Source organism: Empidonax traillii, unplaced genomic scaffold (assembly GCF_003031625.1).
Source record: "Empidonax traillii isolate 1590-97213 ecotype Southwest subspecies unplaced genomic scaffold, ASM303162v1 scaffold508:size451158, whole genome shotgun sequence".
NCBI lineage: Eukaryota > Metazoa > Chordata > Aves > Passeriformes > Tyrannidae > Empidonax > Empidonax traillii.
The window spans coordinates 168,958-191,606 of NW_020955701.1; the positions used below are offsets into that span (position 1 = coordinate 168,958).

Here is a 22,649-nt window from a genome sequence, read left to right on the forward strand (position 1 = left end):
AAAAAAAAAAAGCTTTTATTGACCTATAAAATCCTTTGAAATGACACCAGGGTAGCATCATTCAAACTCTCAGTAATTCTACTCTTCATTCCCTCAGCCACCTTATTAATGAAAATCTATCACTCCGATGGTCCCAGGCCGGTCCTGGCAGAATCACACTTCATTAAACTACCCCAGACTGACCTGCAGTAGCACAAATAACAACTTACCAGGAACAATATTTTTCAGTGATGCTTATTTTCCCCTCAATACACACGACTGTGCTTCTCAAGTTTGCTCATGGAAGCGTCCTCTCAGTGTGCAAAGTTACATGTTTTCTGCTTCCCTTGTAATCTCTTCCCAGCTCTCCTGTCACAGACCTCCACATATTTGATAAAATGTATTTCGGATATACGTGCTTGTGTTTTATTACCACCTTATACTGAAGATTTTTAGGAAATGAACATGTAAGGATTTCCTGAAGTTTCTTCACACTTACCCAAGTCAGAGGGACTGACCTATAAATTCCCTAGTTTTGAGAGAAGTTTTGCTTTTCTATTACTTGGAAATTCTCATTCCTCACAGATTTTTACAATCAAGGCCAATAGTTCAGAAACCCCTTTCTTAAGAATTAAACCTTTTTCTGGTATATATTTCACCTTGTCTTATTGACTGCATTAAGCACTTATTCCCAGATAACTATTTACATGAAGCCTGAAGCAGGTAGAAAAGACTGAGTTACTGTCCCTCATTTAGAAAGGTCTTTCCTTATTATTTCCTTCTAAATTACTTCCATTGCTCAGATTTCCATCCTCTTTTCCCCTATTAAAATTTGCAAGTTACTTTTTTCTTCTAACTAAAAGCCTTTGATGCTGTTCAAAACCTTATCAGACTCATCCTTATTTTAATTAAGCTATTTAGGGTTGTAATAGCACTCACTCTAGGTTGGATCAAGGGTTGAGCTTGATGATCTCGGAGGTCTCTTCCAACCCAGTTATTTCTATGCTTCTATTCTATGATTCTACCAGACCTGTATCTAAGTAAATGCCAGGCAAATAATTTGAATATCTGACCTTTACCAAACATTGCTTTTCCTCCAGACATGGAAAAGCTTACTTTTCCATGAGAAAAAAATACGTTCTATTGGACATTTAAAATGGCAATGACAATGACAGAGACTAAATGGAAAACAAAGAGAGTAAGACTTGAAGCACAACATCAGAAATCAGGAACACAGCTGACTGAAAATTCTCCAGAGGAATCTCTCTTCTGTTGAATTTTGACAGTTTATCAAAAGCAGGATATTCTATGGAAACAGAGAAAGCACAACTGCAGCAAGTTATCACAACTGCCATTATGAGCTTACCTCCTCAGAAAACGGCTCCAAGCTGTCACACAGCATTTCATATTTCTTTCACCTACTCACTGGTTGCTCTCATTTAGTTCACCCTTTCTACTGGAACTTGGTGAAGTTTTCACCGTTTCACTTCCTTATTAGTGCAAACAGCAGACTGGAAATATCATTATGGAATCAAAATGGTTCCAGCTTATGTGCATGCACTCTCTCACGGTCCATTTGTGCAGTGCCCAGTTAGTAAAGACAAATTAATAATGTATATTAAATTTAAAAAAGTACTAACCAACTTTCCAGAGGACATTTACCTTGAGCTCCAGTTTTGTTTTCCATTAACTGCTTCGAGAGTATATGTAATTAGTATAGTTCTTATTTTCTCCTAATTACGTGGAATTCAAAATGAGTCTTCTTCATTTCTCTTGCAAAGAGCTAAATTTATCCAGTCATATCCACTCATCTTTTACAGACTGATAATTCCTCCCATACAGTATTAGGGTCTTGAAAAAAAAATTAGAAACATCACTACTTAGTAGAAAAGAAAATCCTAGATTATTCCTGAGTACAGCCATGAGTCAAGTAATTGACTTATCCTTTCTTACCATCTTTGTATAAGTTTTCTTTATATTTTGCTACTGATAATGAAAAAATGGTTAAAATAATTAGAATAACCTAAGATAGGAAAGATTTTCCAGTGAATAGAGCAAGTGGAATATTTTATTGAATGTATTCTACTAAGCATTGCAGCTGTCTGATTTTAGACATTTATTTTCTTTGCCTACTCAAAGAGAAAGAAAATGTGCCAACTGGCAATACAGGCTTAGAAAAGAACCACAAGAAGCAGTTCTTGAGAAAAGCTGATCTTGAAAGGACTACAGGACTTCTGGGTTTTGTTAATATGATGGTGCAGGGTGGTCTGACTGTTTAATTTGCCAGGCTTCTGACCATGCAGATTCATAATAAATACCATTATAGAAAATAATATTCTTCCTTTTTATTTTACTTGATTAAGAAAGAGCAGCACATCAGACAGAAACAAACAACAATTGGAAATTAATCCACAGAAAGGAAAGTTAAAATAAAAAGGAAGTGCCAGTAAACGCTGTTGATGACCACAGACAAAGATCTGGTCTTGATTTTTAAGCCACGTTTGTCTTTCTTTTCAGAAAGTAATTGGATATGGGGAATTTAGATTTAGATCTTCGGGTTTCCAATCTCTTTTAAGTCACTGTTTTAAGATCTGGATGAACAGAAATGACAAAGCACTGGAATTTTTCATGCAATGTGATGCATTACTGATTTCATCAAAAGTGATCATAAGCTATTCCACACAAAACTCCATTGTTAATTCCTCATTAAAAAAAGATCAAGAGAAGTTAGGCAAGAAATTAACTCCAAAAGACAATTGACAGCTATGCCAATATCTCCATTTCTATCAAAAAGAAGTCACTTCTGGTTCTATAAATTAAGAACTGCAGCATCTCATAGGCTGCTGGCACACAAATGCATCAAAACTGAGCAACTACAAGAAAAAGCACTTGCTTTTAGCCACACCATGTTGATATTTTCCTCAACACTCAGGCTGATGAAATCCATAGAGAGAAACTTTAATCAACCCCTTTCCAAATGACTTCTGCAAGGAATTCAAGGAGTCATTCTAATCTTGTTTCATATAGAGGATTCACTACCACAGAATTTAACTTAGTAACTCCTCTCCCTTTCACTACCTCAAGACAGCCAGAGTTTTCCAAATGAAACTTTTTACTACTTTACTATTTCTTGTCCTATTACCTCAGTATCTTTTAATCTTCCATTAGTAAATAATGGGATTTACTTTATACTAAAAGAACCTGGTAGGGACATCCAGGAATTTGCACAGACACTGGAATTTATTCAAATCTTTAACATCAGACTCCACATAGTGGAGTCAGCAGGAATGTCTGGACAGGATCCAGTCCAACTAACTGCTCAAAGCACCTTCAACTTACAGTCAAGTTCCTTTGGGTTTTGGAAGGGAACTCCACAAGTTCTCTGGAAAACCCACTCCAGCCAAAGCAGCTGGTGCATCAACCCTTCCTTGCAGGTCTCTATGAAGTGCAAGTGTGCTGACAGTGCCCTCTGCCGTCATCCAGGGCACTAATGGGCCAAACAGGACTGCACCCAAGCTCTTGGCCTTCAGCTGAGCTTGGTGCTGATGATCCCAATCCTTTAAGCACAACACTTCAGCCAGTTCTCAGCCCATCTCACTGACAATTTATCCAGTCCATACTTTCCCAGTCTACGTCACAGGACAGTGTCAGGAGTCAGATGAAGTCAACATCAAGCATATTATCACACCGAACACATTTTTAAAGAATGCACAGAAATACTTGGGGCTGTGCAGGTTAAAAAAACCTTCATTGCTAAGGACATAAGAGAAGAATTTAAGGCATTTTGATTTTGTTTAAGAAAAAATAATTCTTTTAAAAGCTGGATTTGGTGTTCATTTGTCAGTCAAATCAACATTCTACCATTAGTTGCCTAAAGTATCAGTTATGGCTGATCTTTTTAATAAGAATTGTTACATAAGGAGAAAGTAAATAGTACCTTTTAACCTGAAACAATACAATGTAGAAATTTATTTGGACAACAAAAATCAGCTGCCTCGTACAGAGGATAAAACCCGAGATAAATACATCTGAAAAACCAGCCTTCAGCAGTGTTCCTAGAAATGGTATCCTGACATTTAGAAAAATGACCAGCCTTTAACATCCTCCAGAAAATAGGAAATTGGTTTGGAAAAAACTCACATCATAAAAACCATCTTCAATGAACTATAAGAAATGGAAAATTCTTTTAAACTGAAACAGTTAGGTAGACACTGAGTTAATAAATACATGATTATTTATTTTTAATACTTGTCTATTACCATAATCAAGAATTTATTTCATTATGGGGAGGGAAAATGCTGCTTTATTGAAGGTTCCCCCCCTCCAAAAAAAAAAAAAAAAAATTTAGTCTTCAGCCACCCAATCTATTTCCAGTCCTGTCAGGTATCCTAAATGCAAATTACTGATTATTGTACTGCATCATCCTCTCCAGAGCCAGGAGCTGCTCATCACGCTACATTACTTCAATGCAGGCCTCAAGTTCAGATCCGATTAAGCCTGAAATAGCTTCTCTCAGAACTGTTAAATTAAAAACAGGGCTTAAGGGGAGTAAATCCTTCATTATCTTTCTCCAGCTCATGTACATAGACCCCAGATTATTGCAAATTCCGTAACAATACCTGTAATCAGGTAAATTTAACTGCAGCTTATTTTTCAACTGTAAATCTATTTTGGGGAATTCACTAGACTACTTTTGGCTTTAAGTACACTGAAGATCGTTCTCCTTAACAATTCATATCTAATTTCCCTATAAAACAAAATGTTTGACAAGAGTTAACATTTAGAAAAATAATTTTCAATTACACATACTGCATATAAAAATGGAAGAAAGTCCTCTGTAGGAGTGCTTGAAGTCAAAATCAACCAACTCCTCAGGCTATGTCAACAACAGAATCATGAAAAGTATATGTTTTCTTGCATAAATGCCAGCATAATATGCCATATGGTCATACTAATTTTACTAGGATAAATCCTTTTTCTGAAAACCTAATACTCAATAAAGTCATTAAAAAAATATGAATAAAAAAAGAACGGAGTGACACTTTCCACCCACACATAGAACTTTTTCTAGTTTACATCTTGATACACCACAATTCCAAACTTCTCTGGAACAGCCGTTTTCTTAAGGTGTTTGAATACGAAGAGGACAATAAAGCAAGAGTGTTCAATCCAGTCTTTTTACAAAAAGACATGAACATGAGCTCCGTTTGTTCATGCCCCTTTGCAGAAATCAAAAATAATTTAAAAAAAAAGGATTTCAGGAAGTCAATTATTTCAACCCCCTTGCATGAGTAAACAACAGCCATTCTGCTCCCGAAGATTTTAGCAAGGAATTGCTGCAAAGTCCTTGGTTAGTTTAGACTCAGTTCTTCAACTAGAGAGTAACTACACAGATCTAACAAAGATGACCAGGCAATTCTTAAAATTAAAACACAAAACATTTCCTTTTTTAAGTTGAACAAAAGGTTTTCTTCAATTCGAAATCACTCTTCTGAAGGAATTCTTGCAACTTCCAGATCTATCTATCTAAAATGTTGCCCGTGAGCACCAAAATAAAAATCCACTTCTCAGAGCAAGATTAGGTAGCTAAAATGAAAGATACACTGCACCACTGTGATGAAACCAAAGTGTCTTGTCTTCCTGCTACCCAAGCAAGTGTTAAAAGTCTTCATGAGGAAACCATAAAGTACAAAGAACATCAAGTTTGAGGCATTTGTATGCTTGAGCTATCACCTATATGTCCTTCCACCCTAAAGAGTAAGAATGGCAATAAAATGCCACACAAAACATTATCAATCACAGCCAGTCTCTCCAGCGAGACAATGGGTCAGACCTCAAGCTGTTGTTGAAGAGTACTCAATGCAGGGGCAGAGCAAGGCATCAGCACTCCACAGCACTCAAATTCAAGAGCTGAGACAAAGGACAAGGCCCAGAACCGTACCATCAATAAATAAATCTGTTGGTTTTCCATCCAGTTTCTGGGTTTGCATTACCAATGCTCAGGTTCTGGTAAGCCAACAATCAGATTTTGAAATGTAGACAGACACAATGGCACAAGTCCCAGCTATCCACTGTACCTCCTTTCCCACAACTGGACCTTCCCCATGGATACAGAAGGCTCTGTACTCCACCCCCTCTCCTTAGAGGGCTCAGCACAGTGCAGCTCTCTCCCTGTCTCAGGTGTCCCCCTATTTTCAGGGATCCTGGCTCCCAGCCTCATCCTCCCAGCACTTCAGCTGACGCACTCGGACCCAACCATGCCTGGAACACAAATATGGGGTGGACACAAGCCTATGGTAAAGGCAAGAGGCCCCAGAGAACCTTGAGGGAACCCAATTTGATAAAGACCAGGGGCTGCATTCCCAGCAAGGTTCAACTATGCCTGAAATGCAATGTGGGTGCTTCACTGTCTGCCACTCCTGGAGCAGTCCCACGCTGTCTGAGACACAGCAGGGCAGGTTTGCAGTCAGCCTCAGCTTGGCCTGCCCACAGATGGTCAGGGTTAGATTATCAGTACACCAGATATGTAACATGAATACACACAATGTGGTCAACTTCCCTTCCTGATCTGGCCTCAAGGTAAAATTAGTCGTTAGTCTCCTCCCATTTTTCAGATGTTTCACTAAAAGACTGAAACCAGCGCTGGTGAGAAGGGATGGCTTGGTCCTGCTCCCTGCCACACACATGGCATAGTAAGCAGCAGCAGCTGTGGCACAGGAGCCACAGGCACATTCAGAACTGCAAGCTAAATTACCAAACTGCTGATAGTTCACAGAGCCTTGGTGCCCAGTTCACTTTGAAAATCAGAATGAAAATGCCAGCTATTTCATTGACATTATTTGACCCCAAAATTAAGGTAATCTTAACATAAAAACCCAGTTAAGAAACAGAAATCTTTGAAATACACAAGAAGAAAGTGAAATCACAACTGATCAGAAAGACAAAATACACCTGCCCTGCATGTATTATACACACACACACACATATCCAACCAATAGCCAGAACAGACTGAGAAACTAATGAAGCTCAAATATCATGAAACATTCCAAAAGTAAGGAAAGTTTAATTCAAGAGAGCAGCTCTCATCAGTGCATCTGACCCTTCTTTACCAACCTTAACAATCTAGGTAGTGATTTTATCCAAACCCACAGGAGGATGAAGAATAATTATTCAGGCATACCTTCCCTATTTAATGAAGGCAGAGACAGCAGTGCCTGCAATCATCCTAATTGCTGTTCACAATAGCCACTTCAGCTCACACTCCATCACAACTATATCATCCCTTCTGACCACCCAGGTAAGTGCAGACCTTTATTGGGACTGAGCAAAAGCAGAACCCAAGAAACGTGGAATTAGTATTGCTGCACTCCAATGATTTCAATAACTTTTCATTGTAAAGGATGAAGAGAGAAGACAAGAACTTGTCATCAGGAAAATGCAAGTGCTTGTTATCAGAAGAAAATGACTGCTCCTATGGATGCATTATTACATTCCTAGCCATGTGTCGTGGTTTTGTCCATCTGTCCAGGCCCTAGGGCCAAGCCCTGGTTTTGTCCAAGTGGATTTCCAGACAAGAAGCCAATTAAAACTCTCACTAACGCCTTTGCTAATTACATATTTAAGAAAATGGAAAGGAAGGGTTGTGTCGCAGTTGAAATTAGGGGCAGCAGCCATGCAGAAGAGGCAGCGGGCCCTAGGAGGGTAAGACTCCCTCCTCCCCCGCCTTGGGCCAGGGGCAGGTGTGGCACTGAAACCCCCCCTTCTGTCTTGTAAGAGAGTGAAGAAAAAAAACTTTAGAGAAGAGACTGGACGAGAAAAGCTGCAGAAGGAATTCCAGCAAAGAGATAACAAGAGTGTCCAAGGTCAAAGCTGACAGCCGGAGGAGAGAGAGAAGAAAAGTTGGAAAGGGGGGGCTTGCTTCTCCCCCCCCCTTTCACTCTCTCCCTTCAGCAGGGAAAAGACTGAAAAATAATCCCTGCTACCTGTAGGAGTTTGCTGGGGTGAGGAGACCCCTCTGTTGCTCTTGGAAAAGCCTACACTGGAATAAGCTGATGCATGAGGAAATCGAGACTTCATGACAAGGACTGAGATAAGGTAGAGTCCTGCTGAAGATTTTGTGACCCTAAGGGAAACCTATGCTGGAGCAAAACGGCTCAGATGGGATGTTGGGATCCAAGTGTGGAATCCATGCTAGACCCATGCTGGAGAGGTCTATCGAAGACTGTTCTCCCGTGGGATGGGACCTCCACAGGAAAACAGGGGTGGACTCAAAAAACCATTATCCCCTGTAATTCTGTGGTGAAGATCCATGGTAGGCAAGTGACCCCTTGCAAGACTATGGAAGAAAAACCTTCAGGACCTGGGTAACCCCCAGCCTTCGGTCTTAGCCCAGGAGGGGGGTAAGCCCAGCCCTGGAGGCCGACACAGAGCGAGAGAGAGATGAAGTTCCAGCTGCGACGAGAGTGCTGCAGAGTTACTGGAAAGAGAGAACTGGAACTCCAAGAATGGAGAAAAGGACTGCTTCTCCTCCTTGGACTAATATAAAGGAGGGAGAAGTATTTCTGTAAATACTTAGTACTTTTACCTAAATAGTATTATTATAGATATAGTTCTTTAGTAGCTTTTATTTTGATTTTGCTAGTAATAAATGTTCATATTATTTTTCCCCAAATCCAGTCCCTTTTGTCTGCATAAACCTTGTCTCAACTAATAATAACTGTGTGGGGGGTGTGAGCAAATTGACCCAGAGCAAAACCACAACACCATGCTATAGTATGATTCTGCCATTGATAAACTATCCAAAGCCACAGTAGTAATCCCTGTTATTTGATGTCTTAAAATGCAGATATATCCCCTAACAATGTATGTCTGTGAGTAAAATTCAGAAAGGACAATGATTCAATGATTCAGAAAGGACAATGATGACAAATAATTCCAAAGAATTTTGGAAAAAATTCAGAAGAAAAGTTGCTGCCTTCCTGAGGAATTATAAATGTATTTGTGATTTACTATGTGTCTGAACGACTTTGTGAACAGAAAAACTTAAAGGTTCTTGGAGGCTGAGTGGGTCTTTATTAGTGTAGAGACCATTTTGCTTCACTTTCCGTTGCATCACCTCACTGTGATAAAGTTTCTGTCAAAACCAGCCATTTGCATAAAAGCAAGTATCTGCTGAAAAGATGTTTCTCCCAGCTTGCATTAAAAACTCTTAAAAGATTTTAAAATTTTTTCACTGACACCAACAGGCTCTTAATTCCACTTGAGGTCCTTAAGGCTTATAAGACACTTTAAAAAACTGAGGAAAATAAAAAAAGATAAACTTAGAACCACAAAAGCTATAGTCTTCTTACCATTTCAAACACTGGGGCTAAATCCTAAGTTTGTTCAGACACTGAGGTCTAGTTTCAAAAAAAACCTACACAGAATTTAGGCATCCAAGTCCTTGGCAATGACCCTGTTTAAGCTCAGTGCTTCCCAGGCAGGCCACGTGTACCATCAGCATCACACCCAGGGGTTTAGGGATACACTGCATGTTACCAGCATGGGTCATGGAGTTTCCTGGCAAAGCAGTTGCTGGAGAAGGATTTGTGGAGGTGGCACTTACTGTGTGAAGTGTCTCTGAGGCAAAGCAGCTCCCACTGGCCACACCCAGACAGGAAGAAGCCTTAAGGAGAGTAGTCAAGCCAACATGCCAGCAAGAAATGAGACATACCCCAAAAAACAAAACCTTCCCAGCAGCTTCCAAGTAGCTGGCACATTGGTGAGAGTGACTGCAAAGGACTGAATAACAGTGGGTAGGCTATGCTTATCTTGAGAATCACAACCCTTAAACTGCACCATGTTAACAAATGGCTGTCAGCATTTTTATAGCTCATTCAATTCCCAGTCCCAGCCTACTGAACTTAGTAATAGAAGAGCCAAGAAGACTGATAAATTAGCACTGTTTGCTGGATCTATCACCTATCCTTCAGTGAGTTAGAGCTACGAAATACGGTAACGACATCTGATTATCTCATTGAAAAACTTGTCTAATGCAGTCTCAGTAATAGCCATAAACTATTCTTGGTGAGTGTTTTTCCATTCAGTTCAGTAATAAATGTATAAGCAAATCAAGAGTTCTAAAAGAAACTAAGAACTTTACATTCACTCCTGTCATTTAACTGTATCTTTAAATGTTCTGTATTTCTTCCTTTCTGCTCCCTCATCTTAGCCACCTTGTGCAGTCATTGCGTTCTGCAGCAAATTATATGACACTTTCCCTTACTGGCATACCTAAATAGCTGCTTTCTGAATTTGTCAAATCAGTGGGGTGGGTTATATAGTCTTCTTTTTCCCCTCAGTCTGCATTATGTAACCCTAAAACCGTGATTGTTTATGAAATAAAAAAGATAACCCTGATTTTGTTTCAAGAGTCTAAGAATTTAAGACCACTTGACTTACAATCTTGTAGTTTTATGCCACCAAGACAAAAAAAAAATGTTCTTGAGACAAGCCCACCGTGATCTTTTGGACCCACAGGGGATGCTGTTCAACACATCTGCATCCTTCCTTGTGCTCTGGGCTACTAAAAGCTAGAATCACAGTATCAGCTAGACCTTCAAGATCATTGAGTGCCACCATTAAAGGTGAATGCCCCTAACCCTTGTTACACTTTCAGCCACTTAACAGCAAACCTGACCCACTCTAGAACAGATACTGCCATAGATATCTGCTACAAAAGCGTATCAGAGACTTACATGCCAAGCTAACTAGAGCTGAAGAAATCACACACAGCTAACCCATATGTAAAGCAGCACCAAAGAAGTTCAGGAATTAATGCTGCATTCAACAGAAAGTGCAGTTAAATTCTGAGTAAACATATTACAGCACCTTTATCTGGTAGAAGAACTGGAAGAGCAACTGGAATAAAGCATCTATAAATTTCACCTGCTGCCTGATAAGTAAAGAGAAAATATCAAAAAGTACAATATCTGTGAGATGAAAAAGACATCTGATATGCTTAGATTATCTTAGTTCCTACACTACACTATCCTAATGACAAGAGAATACGAAAAACAGTTCTATAAGAACAGCTTCAGACTGCGTTAGCTGGTATGACTTACACAACAGAAAGGAATTTCAGCTTCCCAGAAAGGAAACAAATAGCTGTATCATACAATTACCCTCTCAATGTGCTTAATGAATCATCTTGAGTTATCTTTAGATAAGAACAGTATGTCTACAGAAAATGTTTACAGACAAAAGGCATCAAATTAACACCGTGTACCCATATTAACACTATCAGTCTCCACAGTCATAGGAATTAACTGCCAAACGTACCAAATGCCAAATCCATTTTTCAGATCTAAAAGAAAAGTTATTTTTAAAACACAAACTATATTCCTTTTCAAAAAATTCACAGTTGAATTAGCCTATAAGCATGCCAGACGACCAGATTTCTGAATTTACCCAACTGTCCTATCTTCCCAATTCTAGCAATTCAGTGATTTTTACACTTGCAACCTGGTGCTCTTACACTCTACTGGTGTGAACACTCTACCTGAAAACAATACTAACAGATTACTTACCTTTTGACAAATTATTATTTAAATTGTTGCATTCTACAGGAACAGAGATTACAATTCAAACTCTGGTCTAGGAAGTGGCAATTCTTGTTGCTGGCATAGGAAGGATTATGCCTGTTCTGAATTAGTGATGGTTCACAATAAGCATAAAATAATCTAAATATATACGTTGTATCTGTGATAGAGCATTTTCTACAGCCTTTAGACATGAGTATAATATAATACAGTATCTACTCATTCTGGGAATCTGTATTTCATTTTTGCTTAGATTTCTGTAGAAAAACGTCCCTTTCACCTTTTTAAAGAGTGTGTCGAGAAACACAGGTCAAACTCTAATTGACACAAATTACAGTTTACGTTCAAATATACTCTAACAACAGGCTTTGAGACAGATGTTTAAAAGAGGACAGTGGTGACTTACATTGCTGATGTACTCAGAGAGCAGGTCCTGCAGAGCCTGGCGGATGGCATTGCACTCGGCAATGATGCGCTCCCGATGGACATCCCGCGTGCACGACGAGTCGGCCAGCAGAGCTGCTCCACTTATAATGGCTTCCAGGTGTTTCTCTAGGGAGGGTCTTACTGTCTCCTCATTCACTACAAGAGGGTCCAGGACAATTAAATTCTGGAAAAATTAAGGAGTTTGGTTAAGAAAAGTCAGCCCAATTAAGTTGTTGCTCTATTTTTTACTAGCGTGAACTACAGGGACGTTATGCTTCCTAGACTTGCAACCAGTCCTTCCCACTGGAAGGTCAAAATACTTTTGACCATGGCAGATTCCATTTTCCCCAGTGGGACTGCTCATAGAGATCATTTGTGGACAAACCCAAATTCTCTCTGCCATTCAGATTTCACTGGTTTCTAAGCCAGTTATCCACGTTATCAAATCCTCAGACCAGAGTCTCGGCTTTGTTTGAAAGAGGGGTTCAACAACTCTAAACTTTAGTCGTTTACAGATCAGGAGGACCTCTGTATTTACCTCAAAACAGCAGTGCTAGCTCACAGCTGAGAATGTTACATCAGATTACATGAGCAGTCTAATTCTGCTGATTTTTAGCCTAATGCAATCCCATGCTGTGACAAAGTCAATACTGCCACCTTGAACAGGCTGAATATATGAAAAGATAAAAACAGTATCTTTTGTTTAATACTTGGGGTTTTTTGCAAAGGATCTAGATATGTGTCCTTTTGCTTTCCAGTAGGAAGAGTAAACAAAAGCAGACAACTCTTTTGGCTTGATAAAATTAATAACATTTGTGCGTCAAGCAAATAAAGGAGAGATGATATCATGAAATGTGGAAGTAAGTATGTTTGAGATGCAGCATTTAAGGAAATTCAAACCAGTAATTTTTTAATGTAACTGAACATCTGAAACAGTGTCATTATGGTTCTGATCACCAAACCTGTACTCCACAAACACCCATTCACCTTTTACACCCACAGGTAGTTGAAACATTTCAGAAGAAGTCTTGAACAAGAAAACTATGCCATATACCCTTGAAGAAGAATTTTTCTGTTATCTATTCTGAGATACTATAAAAAGTCTAAAACTAAGTTCATGGATTTGTTTCAGGAAGTGAAAGGACAGACCATTAAAATGGTTTATGGGTCTATCTCAGGTGCTCCTATGTATCCAGCCAATGCAAGCGCAGATTAAGTTAAACTTGGAAATACAAAGTTCCTGGATTTTTCAAAACAATGTTTACCTATCCAGACACAATAACAGTGAAAAGGAATTTATGTGTGAGCAGGAAGGAAAGAAACTCATTATTCTGAAGATGAAAAACACAGCTATTTGTATATCCACAAAGTAACATCATAACCTAATTAATTAGCTCCTAATTGAAAGATGTGAAAAACATGTTGATCATGAAAATCTGAATTTTACATACAACCATGGAACAAAAGCCAAACTGGGATGGAACATTTTGCCCACTCGTAATGACAGAGGAAAGCAAACAGGTAGCTCACTGCTTTCATCTTTTGCAGAAGCTGGAGCCAGTAAAGAACTACCTAACATTTAAAAAACATATTAAAAGTATTAGCACAGGACATCCATTTCTTTGTCCTTTTTTTTTCTTTGCTGAGCTTCCTTACAGCAGTGAGAGAATGGCTGGAAGCAAAGGAAAGCTGCACTCCCTTTACCTGGAGGCAAGCTAAGTTACTACACACCTCAAACACAATAGGCACAGCAGGAAATTAGGGAAATGAGTACAGGCAATTGTAAAAAAGTGGTATGGAGTGCCATTAAGAAGTCTGAAATGCAGGGAAATTAATCCCTTTCAGCTGTCACCTCAGTAAGTAAGAATATGTAATTTTAAAAGCAAAATCAAATAGTTCTCAGTAGTAGGAAATGTGTTTTCCTGCCTAACAAGTGTTGAGCAACTCCATTATTCTGATCTTTGTTACTGCAGCTATATCCAGACATAGCAAAATTAAAAATGAAGCAGCTTCGACTTTTATAACTAGCACATTAATGTATATATTTGGAAAACTGCATAAAACTATGCAGGTTTTAATGTTTAAATATTTACCTTTAAAAATTATCTATCATTAACTTGCACTTAAGAGACAAGTTCACACTAATCTTACACAGGAAAGACTCATCCATAATGATCTTCTAAGAATGACAAGGGAAGATCTTCTAAGATAAATTCAGTTCCAGAGGTCAGGACATTGACTTCTGATGTGGAAGAAGGTGCTGGAGATTTGAAACTCTGCCTCCCTCAATCACATTAGAGCCCTGAATACCAAAGTGTTCTGTGGTACTTCACATCTGCTGGAGTTTTGCCACTTGGTCCTGGAGCAGCAACTTCCCTGTCAAGCTCCTATAACCCAACCAAGTCCCCTCAATGCCAGGTTGCACATACAGTGTCCACTGTAATGCAAAACACACCTGCCAAGTACAATAGTGAAGTGTCACTACATTAAAAAAACAGTTTCATTGTTTGTGGAAGACTAAGACACACCTAAAGGCTACAGCCAATTAGCCATTTAGCTAGAAAAATGATTGCCTTCAAATCTCAGATGAAACAGAGGCAGAAACATCTTCCTTTGGGAGACAGTTTGTAGAAAAGTTCATGCCAAGGTGGACCAATAGCACTGGCAAAAAAGCTCCTGTGATCCATCACTAAATGATCAGAAAAATCTAGGCAATAATAAACAGGAAAATACGAGTTAAGACTCTGCCCACAGATTAAATTCTTCAAGCAATTTCATCAATTATCTACAAGTAAATCTATGCAAAAAAGACCCAGTGAGGAGATCCCAGCTATGCAACAAGCAGTCCTGCAGTTTTGCTTTGAGAAGCTAAACAGTGCTCAGCTACCTGAGCCCTTAAGCATAAAGTGAGAATTTAAAAGGAGTGATTAGATCCCTATTTTCTCCCTCAATGGACTTCTGATGCATGAAAAAGAGGGATCGTGGTTATCCAGAAAACTAGTTCTATTTCCTGAAGTGTTGAACTGATTTACAGCCTTTTGATAGCATTAAAGGACCACAGATTAGCTGAACATGCTGACAGAGTCAGGCATGTAAGACCTGGATCATTTCGTGAGAAATCTCTTTACATTCACAAGGTGCAAGAGCAGTGAAAGGCATCAGTTCACCTTCACCCACACCCTCTTTTCACACATCTTAATATGCAATTAAATTTTTAACGTTCCAATTTTGTGTTTATTTATCAATGGCAAGGTAGATATTTAGAGGCTTTAAGAGGAACTGCTGAGAATCTACTGATTTAAGGGTTAGCTGCTCTAATTTTATTAGTGGCTTCCTCACCTATAAATCTTTAATAACTTTCACGCTGCCAGCCCTGGAAAAGGAAGAATGGCATTGCAAAACATCTAGATACTAGATCATTGGGTAGGCTCTGTGATACATTTCCACACTATAAACATTTAATGAGATTTGTTCCCAACAGACTATTTACTACATCAATCTATTTCATGGCACTGCATTTGCAACAGGAAGATAGAGCAAAGGTTATTTCAGGTCCTTAGCCAATAGAACTTTCTAGTAAAAAGAGAAGAGTGCAACCATCTAATTCCTAATATCATTTTAAGTTAAATGCTCCATAAATTCTGCTTTATCTAACTCACAAAGCTTCAATTCCCATTTGTGGTACTTAGGTAAAAATATATTTAAAACTCCATAAACAAATGGCTTTTTAAAACAGTCAGACTTCTGTGTTCGTATGTCTCCAAATAAAACCAAATTCATTACAAAATACTATTTTTTTCCATTTTCTGATTATCACAAATCTCAAATTTCAGAACTATAATAAATTTTATTATGTTTTTTAAATTATTTAAACGGTACTGCTCACATACAGTCAAGATGAGTTCATCTGCGGTCAGAAAACGCAACATTTTCACCAAATCTTTAAAAAAATTTGTAAGTAAACCAGGTAAATAATAGCTCTCATTTAAAGTACACATTTGTCATTCAGAGTTTCATTGCAATAAATCATTACTCTTAAATGTTTCTCTTTTTTTTTCTGTTTATTAAGAAAATAGATTAGAAACTACAATTTTAAAACCCAGTGGGAGAAGCAAGGAGGGATGACAAGTAATGTGCTATTGCAGCCTGTTCCTTTAGGGGTTAAAAAACCCGTCATATTCAACTTCAAGTACGACTGAGAGGTCTGTTTTGATCAATAAACTGCCACCACCAAATTTGTGTGATATTTCAATGTATTTCTTTAATCTTCCATTGAAAATTTTAGGCGAAGTCTATGACCATCAGTCATAACACCAATTCTTCTGAAAATGTATCAACAATATTGGAGTTCTGAGACTGAGATTAGCTAAGCCCAAGAATTTACAATCAAAACCACGAATGTTTGCGAAAGTGTTTGGAAACGTTCACTCCTGTTGTTGATCTGGGCCTCTATCAGTTACACCAGACAAGGACCATGGTCTGTAATCCCATCTACAGGAGATCTTTGATCATTTTTGGCAGCACAATGGAAAATGACGCTGGTAAGAGCCAGAGCAGCCACAAGAAAAGGGAGAAGCTCCGTACAAAAGCTTCGGATGAGGCCAGGAGTGGAGAAAGAGCTGCCTTTCTCCAAGTATTTGATTCAATAATGGAAGCAGAAATACAGAATTTGTGACAGCATACTGGTTATGTCACTTTATTTAATAATAAGCAGACAAGGTTTCTAAATTGTTCAATGATATAAATTATAGGATGACAGAGGAAAGGACTTCAGCTTGTGTGGTACTGGTTCAAATGCAGTCAAGGTAGCAGTGATCACTGTCAGCTGATAATCATTGATTAGGAAACTAAACTCATGGCTTCTGCCCACTTACCAAGGATCCATCTGGCTTCAGCACTAGCAACACTTGGAACTAACTCTTCCCTGCTGCTCCAAAGAAGCCAAATGTTGAACACACTGGAGAGCTAATTCCAAATTCTTCTGAAGGAAGTTATCCCTCTCAATGAAACAATTCCGAGTGATACTATTTAGACTCAGACTAAGCAGAGCCTTTCTAATGCCCTTAGGCCCATCACCTATGTTATCAAGAGTTATTAAAGAAAAAAAAAAAAAAGCAACACTTTTCCAAAAACATTGTAGTCTCACAGGTTTACATACCTCAAGCTCATCAAGTGCACTTCCAAGAGTAGCTGTGCGAGATGTAGGTTGTTCCATTTTATTTCCAACTCCTTGGGAAGCATTAGAAATTGCATTGAGAGCATTCTGTATTTCATTGCAAATTGAATCCTTGCTGGCTGTAAGGGATGCAACATCTGAATGTTCCAAACAAGCTGAACATATTGAATGTAGGAAAGAGGAATTTTCCTTCAGGGATGCACGTGCTGCAGCAATCTCATCTCGCTGATCGCTAGATTTCAAATCCTGTCAGCAAGAGAACACGCTGTTTATTCCCAAAAGCACTTCAAAACTGACAAGTAATGTATAAACAATTTTTTTCCTATCTCCACTCTGTTTAAGGAAACATCAAGTTAAATTCATCAAAGATTGTGAAAATGGGCTATAACAGTACTTACAACTGAATCATCTTTATGCCACAAGAAATGAACCAAGTCTGTGTAAAACAACCACAATTTTTTTTGTGCCTTACAACCAGCACCATGAACTGTCCGCGTCTTGCTTATTTTTAAGCAGTTTTCCTCTGAGAAAATTGGCCTGGAAATTAGCTGTCTTTCCTCTCAGATGTGCCTTTCTTCATAAGCAATGGAGGACAGAGGTGCAGACAGAGTTAAGCAAGGATTGTATAACTGTTGCATCTAAACAAATTTCCTGTGTTTTCTTCCCTGTCCCACTAGCCTATGTCCCGAGCACAAGCAGAAATGAACAGCAAATCAGGGTTGAGAATCCTGCACTCCTGGGAAATGGAACATGTGGAAATTAAAAATGTGCTTAAGAGAAGCCATATCTGAAGCCTTACTACCTGTTTCTCCTCTCTTCCTGCTGTGTACACACTTAAAGCAACTCAGGGATCCTACCTGACTCTTCTTCTTCCTCCCTTCTCTACCCATATCTTCTTGAAACCCCACTGCCTCCCACCAGCCCAGACAACACAGGACACACAGCTGGATAGAGCTACTGAGGCAAGTGTAACTGGCTCCAGGAATCAAGCTTGAGAGCTGTTACTTGGAAAGCTGAAAGTTAGATGGACTTTGGGACAACTACACAGTCAACATCAGGACTGAAAGGAGCCTCCTGTCCTGTTCTGTTTTTTTCCAGACATTCTCCCACTCTCCTTCTGCATCTTGTCCCTTTGAAAAAACACTGGTAGATATTTGCAAAATGGCTTGGGTGAAGGAGATAGTTAAATTCAGGGGGAAAATGAAAAAGGAAGGGAAAATAGCACATCAGAGCCTGTGGCACCAGCTTCAAACGATGAGAAGAGGCACAATGAAGAATGAACAACAAAATGCACACAAAACTTCTCAAAAGCCTGCCCTAAAGCAAGCTGAAGTCCAATTATTTTTCCTTTGCATTGCATCAGTCTCCATATGCATTATTTACAAAATCACAGTATCCACTTCTCACTGCATAAAGTTTGTAAGTTTATGGTTGAAGAAAAGAGCATTTGCTATTAAATGAACCAGTCCTATGTTTTTAAAACCTCATTTACTCCAAGATATGCATTGGACATCATATTGCATCTTACTTCCTCGGGCTAACTTGGAAATCTCAGGCATACAGTAAAAGCCAAACAACCAAACAAATGAGAGAGAGAGTTGGAGCTTTAAACAGAGTCAGAGTGGTTTAACCAGCTGCTATCTGAATCAGAAAACTGAGTTTTCTTGAGTGTATTAACACATAACATATTTTAACATTTTTAATAAACCAATCAGTGAATCATCACTGTGCAAGAATGACTTCACTGCCCAGTGTGTTCAAATCCAAATACTACTGCACCTCCAACCTCAGTAAAGCATCTGCATTTTTTCCAGCACACTGGACTTTTTCAGCAAAGAGTGTTATTTATTTTTAAACACAGGCTCTTTTCTCTAAGTAGTGAATCTATCTTTCCTACCATTATATTACAACACAGCAGACTGCCCTCTTTTCCCCTGTGCTGCAAGGAAGCCACAGACCTCAGGATACAAAGGGAAGTCACCACAATACTTCAGTCTAGCCACCTTCTATTATTAACTATTTCTTACTTTGCTGCATCATACATGGATGGTCAAACCTGGAAGTCCTTCAAAACTACTCTTTCCCTCTAAAACAGTTCTATCTAAGCAGGATCAAGGGGTTCAGAAGAAATCCCAAACTGATAAGCCAGTAGCACAAAGCTGGTAACAGCAGTCAGTAACACAGCATCTGGAAACAGTCAAAAAGGTGCAACAAGTTCATGTTTTTAAGTAAACACAGAATACTTTCACACAGTACTGTGTAGAGATTCAGAGTCATGGCACTGGTAAATTCACTTGTGAATAGCCTCACTTTTGTTCAATACCATGTATAAAATTCAAAGAAAAGCTTAGACCCATCATTACTTTGTTGTTCAGCTCTGAGCCTTGGGCAGCCACCAAAGAAGCTGTAGGGCCATTGTTCCTTTCCATCTTGAGGAAGAATTAGTTCCTTGAGACTTTTCATGTGAAAAGGAAGAAACAGATGATAATCTTAGACCAATCTTCTGCATAAATGGACCAAAAATACCTAAAATTGAGTGATTTCTCTATCAAATCTTTGCATATGTAGGTTATTAGTATAACGTAACTAGTTCTTTGAAGAAGGAAGTTATTCTCTACAAACATCTGCAGTTCACCTAGCTACTTCACTGAACTTTAGGCTATTTTCTATTTTATTGTCATAGTTTACCACTTTTCTCTTATTCCAAGTTCTTTTTAGACTAGTAGACTTTGCCCACTGGTCTGACGTGTTTCTCCATACTAAGTCAGATATGTTATATGAGACCAGCTGAGATCACAGACAATCTATCCACTGCTGACCAGTACAGTGACACTTCCTCAGGTTGCTGTCCCAGCCCTACCATAATGTACTTCTATGTCTTTCTTATACCTGACTGTCCCTCACAAGAAAGAAAACAAATGGAGAGTCCCAGATTCTCAGCTGCTGATTGCTCCAGTTAAACATGGTGAATGGAAAATTTGAAAACCACATTCACAGTTAAGCATTAGTTGCACTCCTTCAACGATAAGGAAAAAAAGGGGGGAAATAAAACCCTGTTTATTTTCCTGTTCCACATAATATATCTAAGGTTTGACAGCACAAAACACCAGGTAGCCAGCTCTTTTTCCCTGAGCATTCCCATTAGCACAACTCATGGGGTCTGGACATCACCATGGGTACAAATCAAACAGTCCTATTCTGCACCAGCTGTAGTCAACACCAGCTTCACACAGACAGCTTCAAACAAAGTGCACTGCCCTTCCCCAGCTTGCTCTCTTCAGAGACAGATGTTATTGAACCAAATTCTGTATCCAGGAAAAAACACAGGCATACAAACCCCCACAATTTCATACTACACAGAACTAGGGGACAAAAGCATGAGTTTTTATCACAGTTTAAACCTGGGCTTTAGCATTCAGCTTTCAGTCAAAACTGACTGCCAAACTGTGTGCAGTAGGTGAATCAAAGGCAATAATAAAGCTCAAACTCTTCCAAGTGCACTCATACACTGTTCATCCGGGCAAGGCTCCAGTTTATATATTTTATAAGTACTGTGTTGTCATATTCAGTGGCAGAAAGTATCTCACAGACAAGAAAGTGCAAAAGATCTGGGGCTGATACCGACCACCAGGTCTCTCTCAGCTGTGTCAGTTCTGCCAAGAGAAGAGTTTCACAGGGGTTTTAGGTCTTACACCCACCCCTCAGGGCCAGCCTGGTCTGGGAGTTGCATCCATGTTCACATGTGGGCCTGCAGCCCCAGTTGCACACACCCTGGGATGCTCAGTCCCTCTCCAAACTCTGCTATGAGGCTGCTGGGTTCCAGCTCAGCCACAGCTGCCCCTGCCCAGCCACAGCCCCAGCCCACAGACTGAGCTCCTGAGTTCCACCTGGCCCTGTCACCACAGGCCTTCTGAGATACCACTGAGCTGTCTCTTAACTGGATCCATGGACTGACATCATAGCTTGTCCTCTCCTGACCTACCTCAGCACACAGACTTTCCTGAGACACCACTAGATCATACATTTGTGCTACACTGACTTCCAAAGTTCCCCTTACAGGCATTCACAGTGACTTCACTGAGACAGTTTGCCAGTAAATTCAGAACAGCATTGAACCACAGGAATTTGTTTTAACACACCTTTGCGCATTTATCATTGACTGAATCAAAATCCTGCCATTACCCCTAGAAAGCAAACTAGCAGATCTTTTGGCATCATAGAAATGGAGACTCTGGAAATCCATCCTGAAGACATCTCATCTGCTCCTTCACAGAGAATATCTGAGTTCCCAAAGCCAGTTCATTTGCGTTTTGTTTGTCAAGGTTTTCCAGTGATTATTCCAGTCCAAAGAGGTAGATGAAATAAATGAATACTGTTACACTTCCGAAGCATAAAAATGTTTCCTTTCTCATTTCTTTTTTTCTGACAGACAGGCAATCCAGAAACACTGACAATCCCCAAAACAACAGTGCACAGAAATACCATATACACAAAATACACATACTCTGTATAGCTAAAACTGTAGGCAGTTCATTTGCATCAGCCATATGCAGGAATACACAAATGTGAACTGCTGAAATACAAATCCATGCCAATGTTATCATACAACTAAACTTTAAGCAATACCCTCTGCCTTTTAAGATAACTCAGCAGTCTTTATAAATCTGTATCTTTCAGTCAACTTAGAGCAAGCAGGAAATGGATTGACAGGACTGAGGTTCCCAGCAGAACTTCCTACCTATACCTTTGCATCTTAAAGTCTGCCAAAGAGCCTGCCCACTCTCATAAGTATGAAAAAGCAAACATTAAGTATAAATCATTGAGTCTTCCTTTCCTCTGCTTTAACTTGGTCAAGAGGAGATTCAGGATGAGTTCACCACCAAATTTTCAACAGTGCAAACCGGAAGCCAAACTTAAAATGCTTCAGAAAAAAGTCTCAACCATGAAACACACCAAAAGGTTCTAGCTGCTGTCTTCTCAAGCCTGCCCCAAGGAGATAGAGTTTATTCTACCTATAATGTTGTTTTTCTGAGTGCAATGTTGGAAATACATAATGAAGTCTTAGCTTCAAACAACACTCCTCAGTCCTAGGAAACATCAAGATTACAGGCATTTCATAGCAGGGAACAGGCTATGGGATGCTCTTTACCTTCTCCTATTGTGTTTGGCTGTGCCAGGGTTGCAAAGAAAACAAGATTAATTTTACATCCAGTAATTCAGGGAGTTGTATTTGCAAGCAAGAAGGAGGGGCAAAAGAGGAGAACTGTGTCATGGCAAAATGAGTAACATTTGGCTCCTGACTTCCACCTTGGCAGTTGTTGATTTCTCACATAGAACATGGTTATGAAACAGAAATGAGTGGCTCAGTGCACAGTTACATTCCAGCATGCACACAGTGCCCAGAAACTCAAGGGCAGGGGTGTTTCCAAGGAACTGCCAGGGCTGTGTGACACTGTGCTACCTCACTGTGTCCAGGGCTGTGTGACACC

At 39.3% G+C, this 22,649-nt stretch overlaps 1 protein-coding gene across 1 annotated transcript in view; it reads right to left on the minus strand.

Moving 5' to 3' along the window:
- The window catches only part of CTNNA3 (catenin alpha 3), a 245,727-nt gene that overhangs the window by 146,468 nt on the left and 76,610 nt on the right, over window positions 1–22,649 (minus strand). The window contains exons 6-7 of the mRNA XM_027896663.1: window positions 17,143–17,406; window positions 11,965–12,168 (exon numbers count right to left, since the gene is read on the minus strand). Of these exons, the coding sequence (XP_027752464.1) occupies window positions 11,965–12,168; window positions 17,143–17,406 (468 nt within the window). The remainder of the gene's footprint in view (window positions 1–11,964; window positions 12,169–17,142; window positions 17,407–22,649) is intronic.